The sequence below is a fragment of the Rana temporaria genome, chromosome 1 (assembly GCF_905171775.1).
Source record: "Rana temporaria chromosome 1, aRanTem1.1, whole genome shotgun sequence".
NCBI lineage: Eukaryota > Metazoa > Chordata > Amphibia > Anura > Ranidae > Rana > Rana temporaria.
In genome coordinates this window covers 409,830,753-409,847,557 of record NC_053489.1, presented here as the reverse complement: position 1 = coordinate 409,847,557, position 16,805 = coordinate 409,830,753, and the positions used below count along the sequence as shown (strand labels likewise).

At 38.3% G+C, this 16,805-nt stretch overlaps 1 protein-coding gene across 1 annotated transcript in view; it reads right to left on the bottom strand.

The window, feature by feature from the left end:
- The window catches only part of DNAH6 (dynein axonemal heavy chain 6), a 386,479-nt gene that overhangs the window by 156,906 nt on the left and 212,768 nt on the right, over positions 1 to 16,805 (bottom strand). The window contains exons 39-41 of the mRNA XM_040324272.1: positions 14,872 to 15,019; positions 10,522 to 10,679; positions 5,088 to 5,219 (exon numbers count right to left, since the gene is read on the bottom strand). Of these exons, the coding sequence (XP_040180206.1) occupies positions 5,088 to 5,219; positions 10,522 to 10,679; positions 14,872 to 15,019 (438 nt within the window). The remainder of the gene's footprint in view (positions 1 to 5,087; positions 5,220 to 10,521; positions 10,680 to 14,871; positions 15,020 to 16,805) is intronic.

The following is a 16,805-nucleotide window of genomic DNA, read 5'->3' as shown; positions in this document are numbered from 1 at the left end:
TATGTATGATACTTGGTACCTGTGGCATCAATATCAAAAAGGCTAAATATTTCTGGTCTTATGTAGCGTAAGAACATGGCTAAATAAGATAGATAACAGATAAGTTGCAGTATGCTGCTCCATTTAAAATGAAACTTTAGAAAAATAAATGAAAATATAATTTAGCCTTTTGTAACATTGAAATGTGTATCCATGTGCAGTGCAGTAAGGAAAAAGACAACCTTGGTAGCTTGACAAATGTACAGCATTTGAATATTGCCAGGAATAACAGCAGCACTGCTAATAAAACACATTGGGGGTTGATTTACTAAAACTGGAGGGTGCAGCTCTACACAGAAACCAATCGGCTTCCAGATTTTTTTTTTTTTCTTTTTAACACTTAATTGAATAAGCTGAAGTTAGAAGTTGATTGGCTAGCATGCACAGCTACACCAGATTTTGCACTCTAGTTTTAGTAAATCAAGCCCCTTGTCATGACACTGCCAGAGGGTCACAGAATGTCAGCTCTGTTGGAGGAGCTAGGAGCAGTGGTGGGGACATGTAGTGGGAGTACTATGCTAGGGGGACATGTAGTGGGGGTACTATTAGAGGGACACAGAGGTGCACCACTGTGAGATATTGCTCAATAGACCTGGAGTGGTGGCATTGTAGGAGGGCGGGGACCTTAAACCAGGAAATCAATGCTCTTTGTCTACTTCTATGTCAGAAAAATATGGCAACCTCCAGGGAACTTTGGACCTATAAGGTTATATAAAGTAGGACTCAGGACTTACTCTATATTGTCAAAAGTATTGGGAAGCCTGGCTTTACACGTACATGAACTTTAATGGCATCCCAGTCTTACTCTGTATGGTTCAATATTGAGTTGGCCCACCCTTTGCAGCTATAACAGCTTCAACTCTTCTGGGAAGGCTGTCCACAAGGTTTAGGAGTGTGTCTATGGGAATTGTTGACAGAAGCGCATTTGTAAGGACAGGCACTGATGTTGGATAAGAAGGCCTGGCTCGCAGTCTCCGCTCTAATTCATCCCAAAGGTGTTCTATCCGATTGATGTCAGGACTCTATGCAGGCCAGCAAAATTCCTTGGCCCCTTAGTTCCAGTGAAGGGAACTCTTAAGGCGTCCGCATACAAAGACATTTTGGACAATTTCATGCTCCCAACTTTGTGGGAACAGTTTGGGGATGACCCCTTCCTGTTCAAACATGACTGCACACCATTGCACAAAGCAAGGTCCATAAAGACATGGATAAGCAAGTTTTGGGTGGAGGAACTTGACTGGCCTGCACAGAGTTCTGACCTCAAATTTTTGGATGAATTAGAGTGGAGACTGGGAGCCAGGCCTCTTGCCCAACATCAGTGCCTGACCTCACAAATGTTCTTCTGGAACAAATGGTCAAACATTCCCATAGACACACTCCTAAACCTTGTGGACAGCCTTCCCAGAAGAGTTGAAGCTGTTATAGCTGCAAAGGGTGGGCCAACTCAATATTGAACTCTACAGACTTAGACTTGGATGCCATTATAGTTTATGCACCGTAATTATCCCCATCTGCAATTCTCTGTTTCTTCCAAAGTTTATGTGTGTGTAAAGGCAGGCATCCCAATGTATGTTTGAATATATCTATACTAAAAGATAGCACTTTCGTGTTAGATATATTGTATTATTAAACAACTAGTATTGACCTAAATCAAACTTTAAGTACACATTTTATCCTCTTTACATCTAACACGATGAGAAGCATAAAAAAATAAAACACAATTATGCTACACAATGCACAAAAATGGCTTTGTGCAGTAAAAAGTTACTTCTAGAGTTATAGAAATATATTTAAATTGTTTAACTACAGCAATTGTATTTTTCTGTCTCATAATTTATTATCTTTCATTTTTTACCCCCTTGCCAACCTTAAAAATGATAACATAAATATGACATCTGCAACTACAGATCCAGAAACAGGATGCACGCTGCTCCATCTGTCTGGCTATTAAGAGTACAATGTGTAAGGATAAACTGTACACAACTCAAGACTGGCCATCTGGTTCCAGGTAGACATGGATAGAAAGAGACAGTTGAGAAATCACGTCTTTTTCCTAATCAACTGTAAAGAGTGAAACAGATAATTCTGTACAGTTGGTGCTTCATCTAATGGCCACCGCTTAGTTTCCACCAGCTTTTTTTCTATGTATGCCAATGGCATGTCATGCTATCTCAATAATAATAATAAAGTAATCTCAAATTAATTTGAGGTTATTATAAAAAATGCAATATATATTTAAGATTGTTATAACATGTTTTTTTTTTAACCCAGAATAGATTGTTAATTGCAGTTATTTTACATACAGTGTACTTGGTTTAATTAAAGAAAGTCTTTATTATGGATTACACAGCTTAGTTAACAACTAGCTTAGTAAACTTAGAAAAAAATAATACTAAGCCTAAAAAAAAATTATAGTGTCTACTTGAAAGTAAATGGCTAGTCTTGAGCTGGATATATATTTTTATCTTGTATTTTTATGTCTGTAGGCATCTAAGAGAATAATTCGATGACCTTGACACTCCTATATTCACTGTCTTGTGGTCAGCAGTAGGCTAAAATAGAAGTCATTAATCTTAGTTTGTTCCCACAGAAAACATTGTGAAATGTTATCAACTAACTCCTAGGGGCTGATTTACTTATTAAGAAATACAGATGTTCACTTTCCAATGTGAATTTTCACTTAGCTTAGTAAGTGAAAGTTAACACAGGTTCACACTGCTGCAGGTTTGAAATCGTGCAAGTTCAGCTAAACTCACAGAATTGCAAACCAGCAATGCAGTCCGACTTCTGGGGCGATTTGACAGACATCTGTGTGGGTTTATGCACAGATGTCTATTCAAATCTCCCCAAACTCGCCAGCAATAGCAGATGATTTGGCACGCAATTTCACGTGTCAAACCGCATGCCAAATTGGTCCAATATGAACGTGGGCCGAACCTGTGTTCACTTTGAATGCCCAATCATGTTCAAAGTGTAAAGAGAAGCAATGAGAAAAACAGTCTGGTGGTGAAAGGGGTTTCCTGAAAACTAGTCTATTTAGGAGTAATTATGCTAATGGTGTGGCTGTCCTATTTACTGGAAGTTAGTTGTTTATTTACTATAGATCAAAAAGGATATATATGGGCCTGAGATCATTTAATATAAAAAAATTAGTAGGGGACATTTAAAGTACCAGAAATAGTCATAAAGTGCATATAGTATAAAAAAAACTGGTGCTTATTATTTAGACAGTCATAGTACATAATCAAACCCGATACAGCAAGAGTCACACTTAGTAAAAAACTAGTCTACCATGCTCATGTTCCCCAAGTTGCCTTTTTATTATTCTAAATCATGAGAACGATGTGTTCCAAAATTCCATTTATAGCATAATCACAACATTATTGGAGAAAGATGAGCATGTGACTCTACACGTTTCATTGATTTCCAACTACGTCATTATGCTATCATTATGCTATAAAGAACCTTTGTTTTTGTTACTTAGGATAATAGAAAGGCAACATGGGGTACATGAGCATGGTGGTGTGGTGTAGTGTAGTGATTTACTAATAGGCAAATAGGCTGTTGGCTTTGCAAGGAAATGTACTCTTTGCAAGGCAATTTGCCCCAGACTTTAGTGCAAAGAAAAAAAAAAGCATTTTGGTTGCACATGATTGGATGATTAAAGTTGGCAGAGCCTTCACCTCATTCACTAAGCTCTAGGGCGAATTTCCTAGTAAAGTGCAACTTCTCTTGCTAAATGAACAGTACATTTGCCTTTACTAATCTAACCCCTTAAACCCTCAAACCTTATGGAAACCAGACTATGTTGGCCTGCCGGGAAAGACTGTGTGATGGCAGCCTTTTAAATATTAGTATTTGTTTTGTTTAAATAGTTTTTCCCTTTGGAAAGACAACTAATGCCATGTACACACGATCAGACCTTTGTCCGACCAAATTCACATCGGAATTCCAACGGAATTCCATTGGAGGAAAAGAGAACATGTTCTCTATGTAATCTTCGATGGAATTCATCAGAATTTCCGATGGAATTACTCAGACGGGGCATACACATGGTCAGAATTTCCGATGGAAAAAGTCTGTCTGAATTTTTCCATCTGAAATTCCGATCGTGTGTACGAGGCATAAGTTGTTTGATGATGGAAATGCCGTCTATGTTTATATGGTGCTTAAAATGATGGTGGTTGTGGCAAGTTTCAAACATGACTCTTAGGACATGTAAGAAAAATAAACCAGGGGTGCAGGATCAGAGTTTAAAAAATGTATTTTACAATCTAGGAAACCTGAAGTAGAAGGGGAGATACTGTGTCACAAATGGTGTACGCTGCTCTAAAGGGAATAAGACTGCCATATGGATGGAAACAAGCGATGTCCCAGCTGCCAGTAAGCGTGGGATTGAAGGGGAGGATCACTACGCGTTTCTGGGCCCTTTCTTAAAGTGCTGTACTAAATTTAAAGGATACAAAATTTCTCGTTTTCTGACTTCTTAAAAGATGGTGGCTACATTCATTGTCCATGGTCCCCCTGCATTTAAGAACTCTCTCCTGTTCACTCCAGAGATGAACTAGGGACCATGGGATTTGTAAAATGCAAGGAGGCAGAAGAACTTTTATGAAAAATAGATTACATGGTCATCAAGTAGTGGATGTGTATGGATTCTTTTTTGGCAATAAGGACATCATTTTGTTTCTGTTCAACCCTAGAATATTTGCATTAAACTGCTAAGAACTTACTCTGTGACAAATCTACACATCTCTGTATTTAGTACAATAACAAAAACTTGGAATAAAATCTTGTAGAGACTTCGAAGTCACATAAAAAATGACATTAGGCAAATGTTGAAATAATTATGCAGATGAAAAATACACTATAGTTCTTCCAAAATGTGTCTTTCAGTAGAAACCTATGATCAATCATTTTACCAATGCTACTTGCACTGTTAAAATGCAGATTAATCCTTTGTTGTAAAAGAAAAAAAAAACCTTATTGAAGGATCGTGGAGTACAGGCTGATTTCATTTTCCTGGGTTTGCTGAGGAAGGCACTGACCTGAAAAATCTGTTTAAGGCTGTGCTCCGAGGGTGTTGGCAGGCATAACATGCTGAAGTGTCTTATAAAGCGAGGAGTTACTGGATTGCGACCTCCACCTGGAGGAGCACAAGCAGCTGCAATAGTCACGTCCTGTGGGAAAAGATGATAACATCATGAACAATCTGTGTCAAATTTAACTGTGAGATGCAAGAGCATTCAGCCAACTCCATGTAACAATACCCATAATAGAAGAGAGCCCTGAAATGACCTCTTTAGCAAAACTCTGAGTGATGTTATTATATCATGTGAAATCTACTCACCAGAAAAGGTACACAGAAATATGCTAAAAAAAACTATTTAAGAGCAAAAGTTAATAACAGCTAGTCAACTAATTTTGGACTAGCAAAAAAAAAAAATGAAATGTGGGTGACCCCATTTATGCTTAACCGCTTCAATACAAGATATTTTTACCCCCTTCCTGCCGAGACCAATTTTTAGTTTTCAGCGCTGTCGCATTTTGAATGACAATTGCACTGTCATGCAACACTGTACCCAAATTAACCTCTGCGGTTTTATTTTTTTCCGCTATAAACAAAATAAGAGTGACAATTTTGAAAAAAACACAATATTTTTTACTTTTTGCTATAATAAATATCCCAATTTAAAAAAAATATTGCAATAAGCGTATATTGATTGGTTTGTGCAAAAGTTATAGCGTCTACAAAATGGGGGATAGATTTATGTCATTTTTATTTTTATTTCTTTTTTTACTAGTAATGGCGGCGATCTGCGATTTTTATTGTGACTGTGACATTGCGGCGGACACACCGGACACTTTTGACACATTTTTGAGACCATTCTCATTCTGTGCTATAAAAATGCACTTATTACTGTGTAAATGTGACTGGCAGGGAAGGAGTTAATACTAGGGAGCGATCAAGGGGTTAATTATATTTCCTAGGGAGTGATTCTAACTGTAGGGGGCGGGGACTCACAAGGGGAGGAGATCGATCCGTATTCCTCTGTACTGGGAACACACCATTGGTTTCCTCTCACCTGACAGGACGTGGATCTGTGTGTTTACACACACAGATCCACGGTCCTGCTGTGTTCACGGGCAATCGCGGGTGCCCGGCAGGCATCGCAGCTGCCGGGAACACGCACCGGGTCCCAAGCATTGTGGCAGGCATGCATGCCCCCTAGACGGCTGGGAAGACCCAGGACTTCATATGACGCCCGCCCAGGATGGGAGATCCCTCCTGCAGACGTCATTTGACTATGGGCCAGTAATGAAGTGGTTAAAGGGGCTGTAGAGATTTGTGTTTTTTCACCTTAATGCATCCCATCCACCATGGCCTGTTTGCACGCTCACCACACAAGACTCGATTGCTGAAGAAAAAGCATGTTGAAGCTTATTTAAAATTTGCTGTGCAACATTTAGACAAGCCTGTAAAATACTGGGAGAATATAGTCTGGTCAGATGAGACCAAAATTTAACTCTTTGGATACCATAATGCACACCATGCTTAGAGATCAAATGGCACTACACGTCACCCCAAAAACACCATACCAATAGTGAAGTTTAAAGGTGGTAACATTGGGCTGTTTTTCAGCATACAGTACTTTATGTCACTGAAGGAAGAATGAATGGACAAGTGTACCAAGACATTCTTGATAAAAATCTGCTGCCATCTACCAGGATGATGACGATGAAACAAGGGTGGACATTTCAGCTTTAAGGCTGCCATTGCAGTGCTTTCCTTATTTAAAATGCTAGTTGTTTATTATTATTATTATTATTATTATTATTATTATTATTATTATTGTTATTATAATACAGAATTTATATAGTGCCAACAGTTTGCTTAAAGCTTTACAACATTAGGGCAGACAGTAAAATTACAATACAATTAAAAAAAGGAAAAATCAGAGGTCCTTGCTCGTTAGAGCCTACACTCTAAGAGGGAGGGTCAAGTGATACTAAAGGTAATAACTGTGGGTGATGAGCTGATGAAGAAAGTACCAGTTGTTAGGTGAGGGCAGGATAGGCTTCTCTAAAGAGAAAAGTTTTCATGGACTGCCTAAAAGTGGATAGAGTTGGAGATAGTCGCACAGATTGGAGTAGGGAATTCCAAAGGATGGGAGAGGCTCAGGAGAAAATAGGAAAGGCCAATAACGGAACCTTGGGGGACCCCGGTGGAAAAGGGAAGAATAGTGGAGAAAGTAGAATTGCAAGTGACACTGAAAGGTAGGATGAGAGCCAGCAAAGAGCACAGTTACCGAGACCGAAGGAGTAACATTTTTTGAGGAGGAGGGAGTGGTCAACTAAAAGGTCCAGAAGCAGGCGTACAAAGATGAATCTGAATGGGTAGCGAAGAACACAGCAGTCCATGTGCTTGCTTCCAGGGTGAAAGGGGAAATGGAAAGACTGAAGAGGATGATGCAAGGCCCGATGGGATTGAAAGTACGGAGGCTTGCATGTACCAAATCTAATAAGCTATTCTAAATGACTGCAATGAAATAGGGATGACACCGTTATACAAAATGGCCAATAGATGGCAGCATAGATTTAATTTAATTAAACCAAAAGACAATGAGAAGATTATGAGCCTTATTATTGAAGGCATGACACTCCCCGCCTGGTTTCCCACGGATACCACATATCATGGCATTTCGGAGGACAGTAACAAAATAAGTTCGGAAACAGGTCTGAGGAAAAGTTTAGGTTGGCCTTGCCTAATGACTTTGAGTTCAACTTTCCTGATGTGTCCATCTTCACTGGGAAACACTTGGGTTATCAGACCCAAAGGCCACTCGTTTCTTCTTGATTGAGAGTCTTTCATAAGAACAATGGCACCAGGCTCTAATGCCCCATACAGACGGTCGTTTTTTGTGATGAAAAAAAAATGACGTTTGAAGTGATGAAAAAAAACGACATTTTTGAAACTTCATTTTCAAAAACGATGGAGCATACACACCATCATTTTGAAAAATGATGAACAAAGTGACGGCACTCTAAAGGGGAAGTTCTATTCGCCTTGAGGCTGCTTTTAGCTGGTTACTTGTTAGTAAAAGATGATTCGTGCTTTTTTGTCTGTTAAAGCGTGATGAATGTGCTTACTCCATTATGAATGGTAGTTTTACCTCCCGTCTCAAAACTTGCTTCTGGGCATGTGCGGGTTTAAAACCTTGTTTTGCCCACACACTATCATTTTCATTGACACAAAAAATGACATTTTGAAAAACGACACAAAAAATTCGAGCATGTTCGAATTTTTTTTTGGTCGTTTTTCTGAAGACATAAAACGACATTTTCCCCACACACTATCATTTTAAATGACGTTTTCAAAAACGTCATTTTTTTTCATCACAAAAAACGATCGTCTGTATGCGGCATAAGTTGGGCTTGCTGTCTTGCCATTTGTTCCTGGTCTGTAGATTAGATAAGTATTGTTTCTTCCACTTGTTCCAAAAGGTTTCAGCTAACACTTGTACTCTTTTCCATTGACATCTGTATAAGTCTTTTGGGTCCAGATTGACTGAAGGAGCTGTGATTACCTCTACTTTCTGAGTGAGCAAAGTGGAAGGTGTAAGCAAGAAAGGATCTTCAGGATCATTGGGTATAGATGTCAAGGGTCTGTCTTTGTGAACCAAGCAAGCTGCAGCTCTTTGTAAGGACTTCCAAGTGGAGAACTTATGGAAGCGCTTGGATCCCAACAGTTGGTTAGAAATTGTTGTATGTAGCGTGGAAACCTGAGGACAGATGTCTGAGTCAGATTCAGGTTTCTAACAGTACATACGTCTCCCTTTCTGGAGTGGTAGGCACTGGCTTGTACAAGAAGGGTGGTCTTGTGAGCCATGTAGTGTCTTTGAGACGGGATGCTGGCACAGACCTTGTGGCATGATCTGCTGGGTTATGATCGGGAATGGCACAGTTATACAAAATGGCCATTAGATGGCAGCATAGATTTAATTTAATAAAACCAAAAGACAATGAGAAGATTATGAGCCTTATTAATGAAGGTATGACAGTGTTCATTGGTTTTTACTGTTAGTAAGTCATTTGTGAGTATTTATTTGTGAGAATAGTTTCCATGCTGTTATATTGCCCCTAAGGTTTCAGTACTAGCGTTATTAACATAGGACAAGTGTACAAATCAGGTGCTTTGGCTTTTCTTTAACTTTAAAAGTTGTATGTTTCTTCTAGCTTAGTAACACAGAAAGTATTGAGACCAGCGACAGCCAGGCAACTAGCGTTTTAGAAGGAGGTCCTCAAAGTTTATCTCCAACTATACCACACCAGTTTGATCGTGATCTGCAGATTGTAACTTAGGAACTTTTTAGCCATATGTTGCACTTTATTGGACTTGTGAAAACGCTTTCTAATAAAACCACCACGGTTTTACACTATGTGGCGATTCTCTCTTTTCTTTATACAATATCCATGAGAGAGAGTGAAAAATCAGTACGGTTGGCCATGACATTATCCTCTTTTATACACAGTGGATGGATCCTTCATGATGTGTGAATCCATGTTGGACTAGACTCCTATAACATGGAGTCTAGATATCCGGTTATTGCACATTTTGTATTATCACAGTGAAAGGTGCACTTGGGTTTATGGTCGTCTATCATCCTTTTGACACAATTGCAAAGATTGTATCATATATATACTTTTTATGGACTGATCATTGTCACTTATATTTTGTTTGCACTTTATTATCATTCACACATTGCACAGCAATTGTTGGGTTTTTACACAAAAAAAATATACATGATTTCAATTTTATATATAAAAGCATTTGGGTACTGGTCAATTTCTTTCCTGCTCATCTGACTATCAGGAGTTGGTACATTCCTCTGATGTGGGGTGGTCGCCACCCCATGACTCCTCATAACTGGCTATGATATGGATAGAATTTGACAATTATCTGGTCAGTACCGTGATGTGGCTCCCTAAGACCTTTAGTTTGTTGCTTTCCCCCCTACCACCCCCCATCCCTTTTTTTAAATAGTCTTTTTCTCTTTCCCTTCTTTTTTGTTGTATTCTCTTTTCCCATTATTATACCATTTAACACAATTCTGGTAGGCATTAGCAGGTCTTTGAGGTTCATATACCCTCTAAATGTGTACCTTACTAATTTGTCTATGATATTTTCTACTCAGCATTGGTGATCTTCCTGCATGAGGTCTCTGACCTCTAGGACAGTAATGTACGTATTTGGTATGTTTGTCTGGTTGTTGTACTCAGTTGTGACTGAGATGCTTTGATCTGTAACACCGTTTACCTTTGTCTATCCTCAATTAAACAATTAAAAAAACACTAGGAAAAATGTAATAATATTCAGAAGAAATACACGTCTAAATATTCCTTTTTACAATTTATATTGATTTTGCAGACCAAATATAAGTAATTTATGACAGCAATATTGAAAAGCCAGTTTCACGGTACCTGAATGTCTTTCCAAAACATTTTATCTCTGTCATAAAATCCTTTGAAATCTTGATATTGGCGAAGTAATTCAATAGGGGGTTGGGATCCATATCGATCTAATTTTGGCATGTTTAAGTCATCCACAAAGATGATGACCCGCTTGTTACCGGGCGCCCCTGAAAGCAGGATACAAAATAAAGAGAGGTAATATGTCAGATGCAATTATTCTGGGTATACAGTAAATTCATATAAGGAAAAAAACTTTATTGGGGCCTTCAAGCACTAGCACAATTTTCATGGTGATCTTATTAATTTTTGGACATTTCCCAAGGCAAAACAGCCAACCGTGCCACATGAATCTTCTTAGTGCACTTAAGTGCATTTACTTTTCAAAAAGATCCCAATTCAAGCTTTTTGTTCCTAATTGCACGTTCCAAAAGTTAAAAACACTTAAATTCCACTAACAGTTTTGCATTTTAACCACACTTAACTATGTTGCAGTGGACTGTCAGACGGCTTCCCTCCTCTAACTATAAGCGCCACTCAATTAATTGAGTTACTGTACATCAGTACATTTCTTGAATACAGGACTGTAGTTGTCAAACCAAGTGCAGTAATTGCACAACTGAGTGCAGTCATTTTTGCATATGCCCATGTACTGTATATGTAAGTACCTATGAGCACACATGCATAAATTAAAACATAGTGGTGATGGCAGAAAAAAAATCGAAGTGGGCCATCAGGTCTACTTTTATGTGTTTTTATATATATATATATATATATATATATATATATATATATATATATATATATATATATATATATATATATATATATATATATATATATATATATATATATATATATACAGTGATGAAAATAAGTATTTGAACACCCTGCTATTTTGCAAGTTCTCCCACTTGGAAATCATGGAGGGGTCTGAAATTGTTATCGTAGGTGCATGTCCACTGTGAGAGACATAATCCAAAAAAAAAATCCAGAAATCACAATGTATGATTTTTTTAACTATTTATTTGTATGATACAGCTGCAAATAAGTATTTGAACACCTGAGAAAATCAATGTTAATATTTGGTACAGTAGCCTTTGTTTGCAATTACAGAGGTCAAACGTTTCTTGTAGTTTTTCACCAGGTTTGCACACACTGGAGGAGGGATTTTGGCCCACTCCTCCACACAGATCTTCTCTAGATCAGTCAGGTTTCTGGGCTGTCGCTGAGAAACACGGAGTTTGAGCTCCCTCCAAAGATTCTCTATTGGGTTTAGGTCTGGAGACTGGCTAGGCCACGCCAGAACCTTGATATGCTTCTTACAGAGCCACTCCTTGGTTATCCTGGCTGTGTGCTTCGGGTCATTGTCATGTTGGAAGACCCAGCCTCGACCCATCTTCAAAGCTCTAACTGAGGAAAGGAGGTTGTTGCCCAAAATCTCGCAATACATGGCCCCGGTCATCCTCTCCTTAATACAGTGCAGTCGCCCTGTCCCATGTGCAGAAAAACACCCCCAAAGCATGATGCTACCACCCCCATGCTTCACAGTAGGGATGGTGTTCTTGGGATGGTACTCATCATTCTTCTTCCTCCAAACACGGTTAGTGGAATTATGACCAAAAAGTTCTATTTTGGTCTCATCTGACCACATGACTTTCTCCCATGACTCCTCTGGATCATCCAAATGGTCATTGGCAAACTTGAGACGGGCCTTGACATGTGCTGGTTTAAGCAGGGGAACCTTCCGTGCCATGCATGATTTCAAACCATGACGTCTTAGTGTATTACCAACAGTAACCTTGGAAACAGTGGTCCAAGCTCTTTTCAGGTCATTGACCAGCTCCTCCCGTGTAGTCCTGGGCTGATTTCTCACCTTTCTTAGGATCATTGAGACCCCACGAGGTGAGATTTTGCATGGAGCCCCAGTCCGAGGGAGATTGACAGTCATGTTTAGCTTCTTCCATTTTCTAATGATTGCTCCAACAGTGGACCTTTTTTCACCAAGCTGCTTGGCAATTTCCCCGTAGCCCTTTCCAGCCTTGTGGAGGTATACAATTTTGTCTCTAGTGTCTTTGGACAGCTCTTTGGTCTTGGCCATGTTAGTAGTTGGATTCTTACTGATTGTATGGGGTGGACAGGTGTCTTTATGCAGCTAATGACCTCAAACAGGTGCATCTAATTTAGGATAATAAATGGAGTGGAGATGGACATTTTAAAGGCAGACTAACAGGTCTTTGAGGGTCAGAATTCTAGCTGATAGACAGGTGTTCAAATACTTATTTGCAGCTGTATCATACAAATAAATAGTTAAAAAATCATAAATTGTGATTTCTGGATTTTTTTTTTTGATTATGTCTCTCACAGTGGACATGCACCTACAATGACAATTTCAGACCCCTCCATGATTTCCAAGTGGGAGAACTTGCAAAATAGCAGGGTGTTCAAATACTTATTTTCCTCACTGTATATATATATATATGTATATATATATATATATATATATATATATATATATATATATATATATATATATATATATATATATATATAGAGAGAGAGAGAGAGAGAGAGAGAGAGAGAGAGAGAGCAATTTATGATGATCATGATGAAGAAGAATTTGAAGAATGTATACCCTATAGGCCTATACGTTTTACAAAAAATTGTTTTTTACTCAGGATCTTTCTGCCAGCCTCTGCCAGGAAGATCCTTTGTATAAACATCAGGAAATTAGTACATCCATGTACAAGAGGCCTTACATTGCTGCATCACTGTTGTTGTAGCTATAGTAAATCACGGGGATTGATTTACTAAAACTGGAAAGTGCGAAATCTGGTGTAGCTCTGCATAGAAACCAATCAGCTTCCAAGTTTTTTTTTCAAAGCTTAATTGAATAAGCTGAAGTTAGAAGCCGATTGGCTACCATGCACAGCTGCAGCAGATTTTGCACTCCCCAGTATTAAATGATCTGTTTTTATTATAGTTCTCTGTTGTCTTTACTGTATAAAATAATAATGTACTACTTAGCGTGATACTAACAATTTAAAAGTGCTTTTATTTATTTTTAGCTACCTCCTTGCACGTAAAAGTAAGGAAAACTAACAGTTTTTTTTTTCTAGCAGATAATTTTTCAGATTAATTCATACTGAATTTTGTTGAGGTCACTCGTATATGAATGGAAATTCTATATAAAACAAAGCTTCTCAACAAAAGATTGACCGGCAATGCCCTGAAGTGTCTAAATAAGGTGCACTACTCATGAACCTTTTCATCTTGTTACAAATCGTCTTGTGTGTACCGCTGACTCTGTTTCCTTTTGCAGTATGTTGCCAAAGATGAAGGAGACACAGAGATTTAAAAAAAAAATCACAGGCTGACCTTCCACATGCAAAGAACACAAAAACACAAGAGAACGAGTCTCAACTGGAATGATTCTACAATATATAAACAGTATATCAGCTTCATTATTTAAAATGTACATTTTATATCTGCCTGGAGTGAAACTTGAAACCATTTAATTAATTGGATTTCCATTTTTTATAGATGTTTTGTAGATGACATGATAAAATAGTACCTGCTTTGCCTTCTGTATAATAGCATGTAGGGATAATCCCAATGGACAAGCCAAGGTTTGTAATAAAGGGTCAGGTTTTTACCAATGTCTGTGTTCCCACTGGCCTTCCTGTTGTCTAATGAGTTAAAGTGACACTAAATTTTGGTTTTCCAAAAAATATGTATTTAAACGTGTATTCCTAACTCAAAAAAAGTACATTCTATTGTTCTAAGCCCCCTATAAATTATTTCTTTATTTATTTATTGCTCCTGTTAAAGGGTGGCTATGTTTGTTCTCCCACTGTATGCAGGAATGTAGCCATCCTCTCTTGCTCACTTCTGAGATGGACCAGGTACTATGGACTATGGGATGTGCAGTGTGTATAGGGTGTTACTAAACACAGAGCAGGATGTTAGAAAATGTATTCTCAAGGAGAACACAAACAGAAAAAAAAAGAGATTATATAGCTTTTGAATCATCATGACAATCAAGCAAGCAATCATTTCGGAAAATACAGATTAACAATGGCTACTTATTTCCTTCAGTGCAGGTTTCCTTTAACTCTGCTGCTATGCACATTCAGACAGCAGGGAAAAGTCTATCCCCATCATGTGCTGTATAATATGCTGAGCAGTACCAGATTTCACCAGTTGGTAGCACTGTGTATGAACTCTGATACCCAGCCCATGGTCCAGGGAAATGTTTCCAATTTCATCAGCACCACGAGCTATGATATCAGACCTTCCAGTTCCTAGAAACTCTATTCATAATGAGCTACAAACCTTTTAGCTCATGAATGAAAACCTTACCCAAGATAGTTTTTCTCTTCTTCTCTAGCTTTGACTCTATTATCTCCTGTGTCCGCACAGAAGAAGTCTGGGCAGAAAAGTTGATGTACACAGGAACATATCCTGCTTCCTCTTGAACTCTGTTCAGTAATCCTCGGGCTACTACAGACTGCAAGTTACAAACACAGAAATGCATAAAAATAAGTGGCTGTTGCATGCAATTAAAAAAAAAAGTAGTACATTGCTTTTGCAGAAAGTTGTATTATATCGCATTGAATTTGAAAAAAAAAGTTTTATGGTTATTTTGTAGATTTTTATCCTACTTTAAAGGGCTGCTATAATGTCAATAATTATGTGTTAGTCCAGACAATTTGCACAACTGGATGACACACATTTAACAAAATAAAGGGGTGTTTGTTTTTATTTTCCTACTTTACAATACATGGTAAAATATCCCCATCCAAAAGAACTGTAAATTTGAGAGAATTTGTTAATTAGAATAGGTAAAACCCAATTACTAAACTGTTAGGTACGATTTAAAATAATTATAAACCATCCTTTTTAAAACAAATAAAAATAACAAACATGTATATACTCGTCTGCTCTGTGCAATGGTTTTGCACAGAGAAGCCCCGATCCTCTTCTTCTGGGGACCCTCACCTGCGCTCCTGCTTTTCATCAGGTGCCCTCACTGAAAGCCGCTTCATTGCTTTCTGAGTCCCGCTGCTGCGATTATTGACACAGACAGCGGGACTCTGCCCCCTCCCGCTCCCATGCCACAGTTTTTGTTGGACAGCAGTGTGAGCCAATAGCTCCCGCTGCTATCAATTTGTCCAATGAGGAGAGCGACAGCAGCTGGAGCCGCTGCGCTCGTGCATATCACTGGATCGAAGCTCACGTAAAAAAAGGGGGGGTCTGGGGGGAGCTGCTGCACATTAAGGCTTTTCACCTAAAGGCTTTACAACCACTTTAACTTGACAATGTCATCTTAGGAGTCATTTTAATATGTATTCATAAATCTGCAACCTGCATTAAATTAATCCCTGGTGAAATTCTAAAAAAATGTCCATGACCGGTCATGAAGATCCTTTTACAGCCACTTCATTTTGTATGGTGACAACGCTCTATCCTTGTCTCTCAATTGTGCTCCTGCATGGTCACACACGATTTGTGATGGAGACTACAAATCGCCATTTCACAACACAATACACAGGCATGGTCCACCGTTGGCACTATCAATAAACCCTCAGCACAGAGCTCAGAAGTAGTGAGATGTTGCAAAGGATAAAAAAGTGAAAACAATATACAGTATTATTAAAAAATTTAAAAAAATTAAGCAGAACGTGGTATAAATCACTTTTTGCCATGAAAAATTAACAAACTTTATTAGCACATCACGAGACACATACCTAAAATTCTCTAAAAAAAGACAGTCTCCCCAAAAAGTCTACAATCACATATCAATACCCAATACTGGATTGGAAAGCAAAACACCTATAGTACTTTACATGTACTGTACAAATAGTCATAAGCGGTGTTAGGATAGGCTTGTTCAAATAGAGATGTCAATGCGTTTCACAATGGAATTGCTTTATCAGGATCAATGGAGACACAGGGGCACATTTTTTTTAAAGGGGTTTCTCTGCACACTATTATCCACCATCATTTTGCACCATTGGCACTGGTGTTTCTTGTGCAGCCATAACACGATGTGAGCATAATTACATAATTACTAGTCACGTAGACTTTTTGAGGAAACTCCTGGTATTTTAATTGTATTGTTTAACTGTATTGTTTTATTTTTAATGTCAATTGTAATAAACTTATTGAATTTTAGTTATGTATCTCATGATGTGCCAATAAAGTCCATTAATTGTTGGTGGAAATGGGTAGTTTATACACTGTTCTGCTCCATTTTTTCTAGTTGATAATGGGATGTGGCACATTGAAAGTCT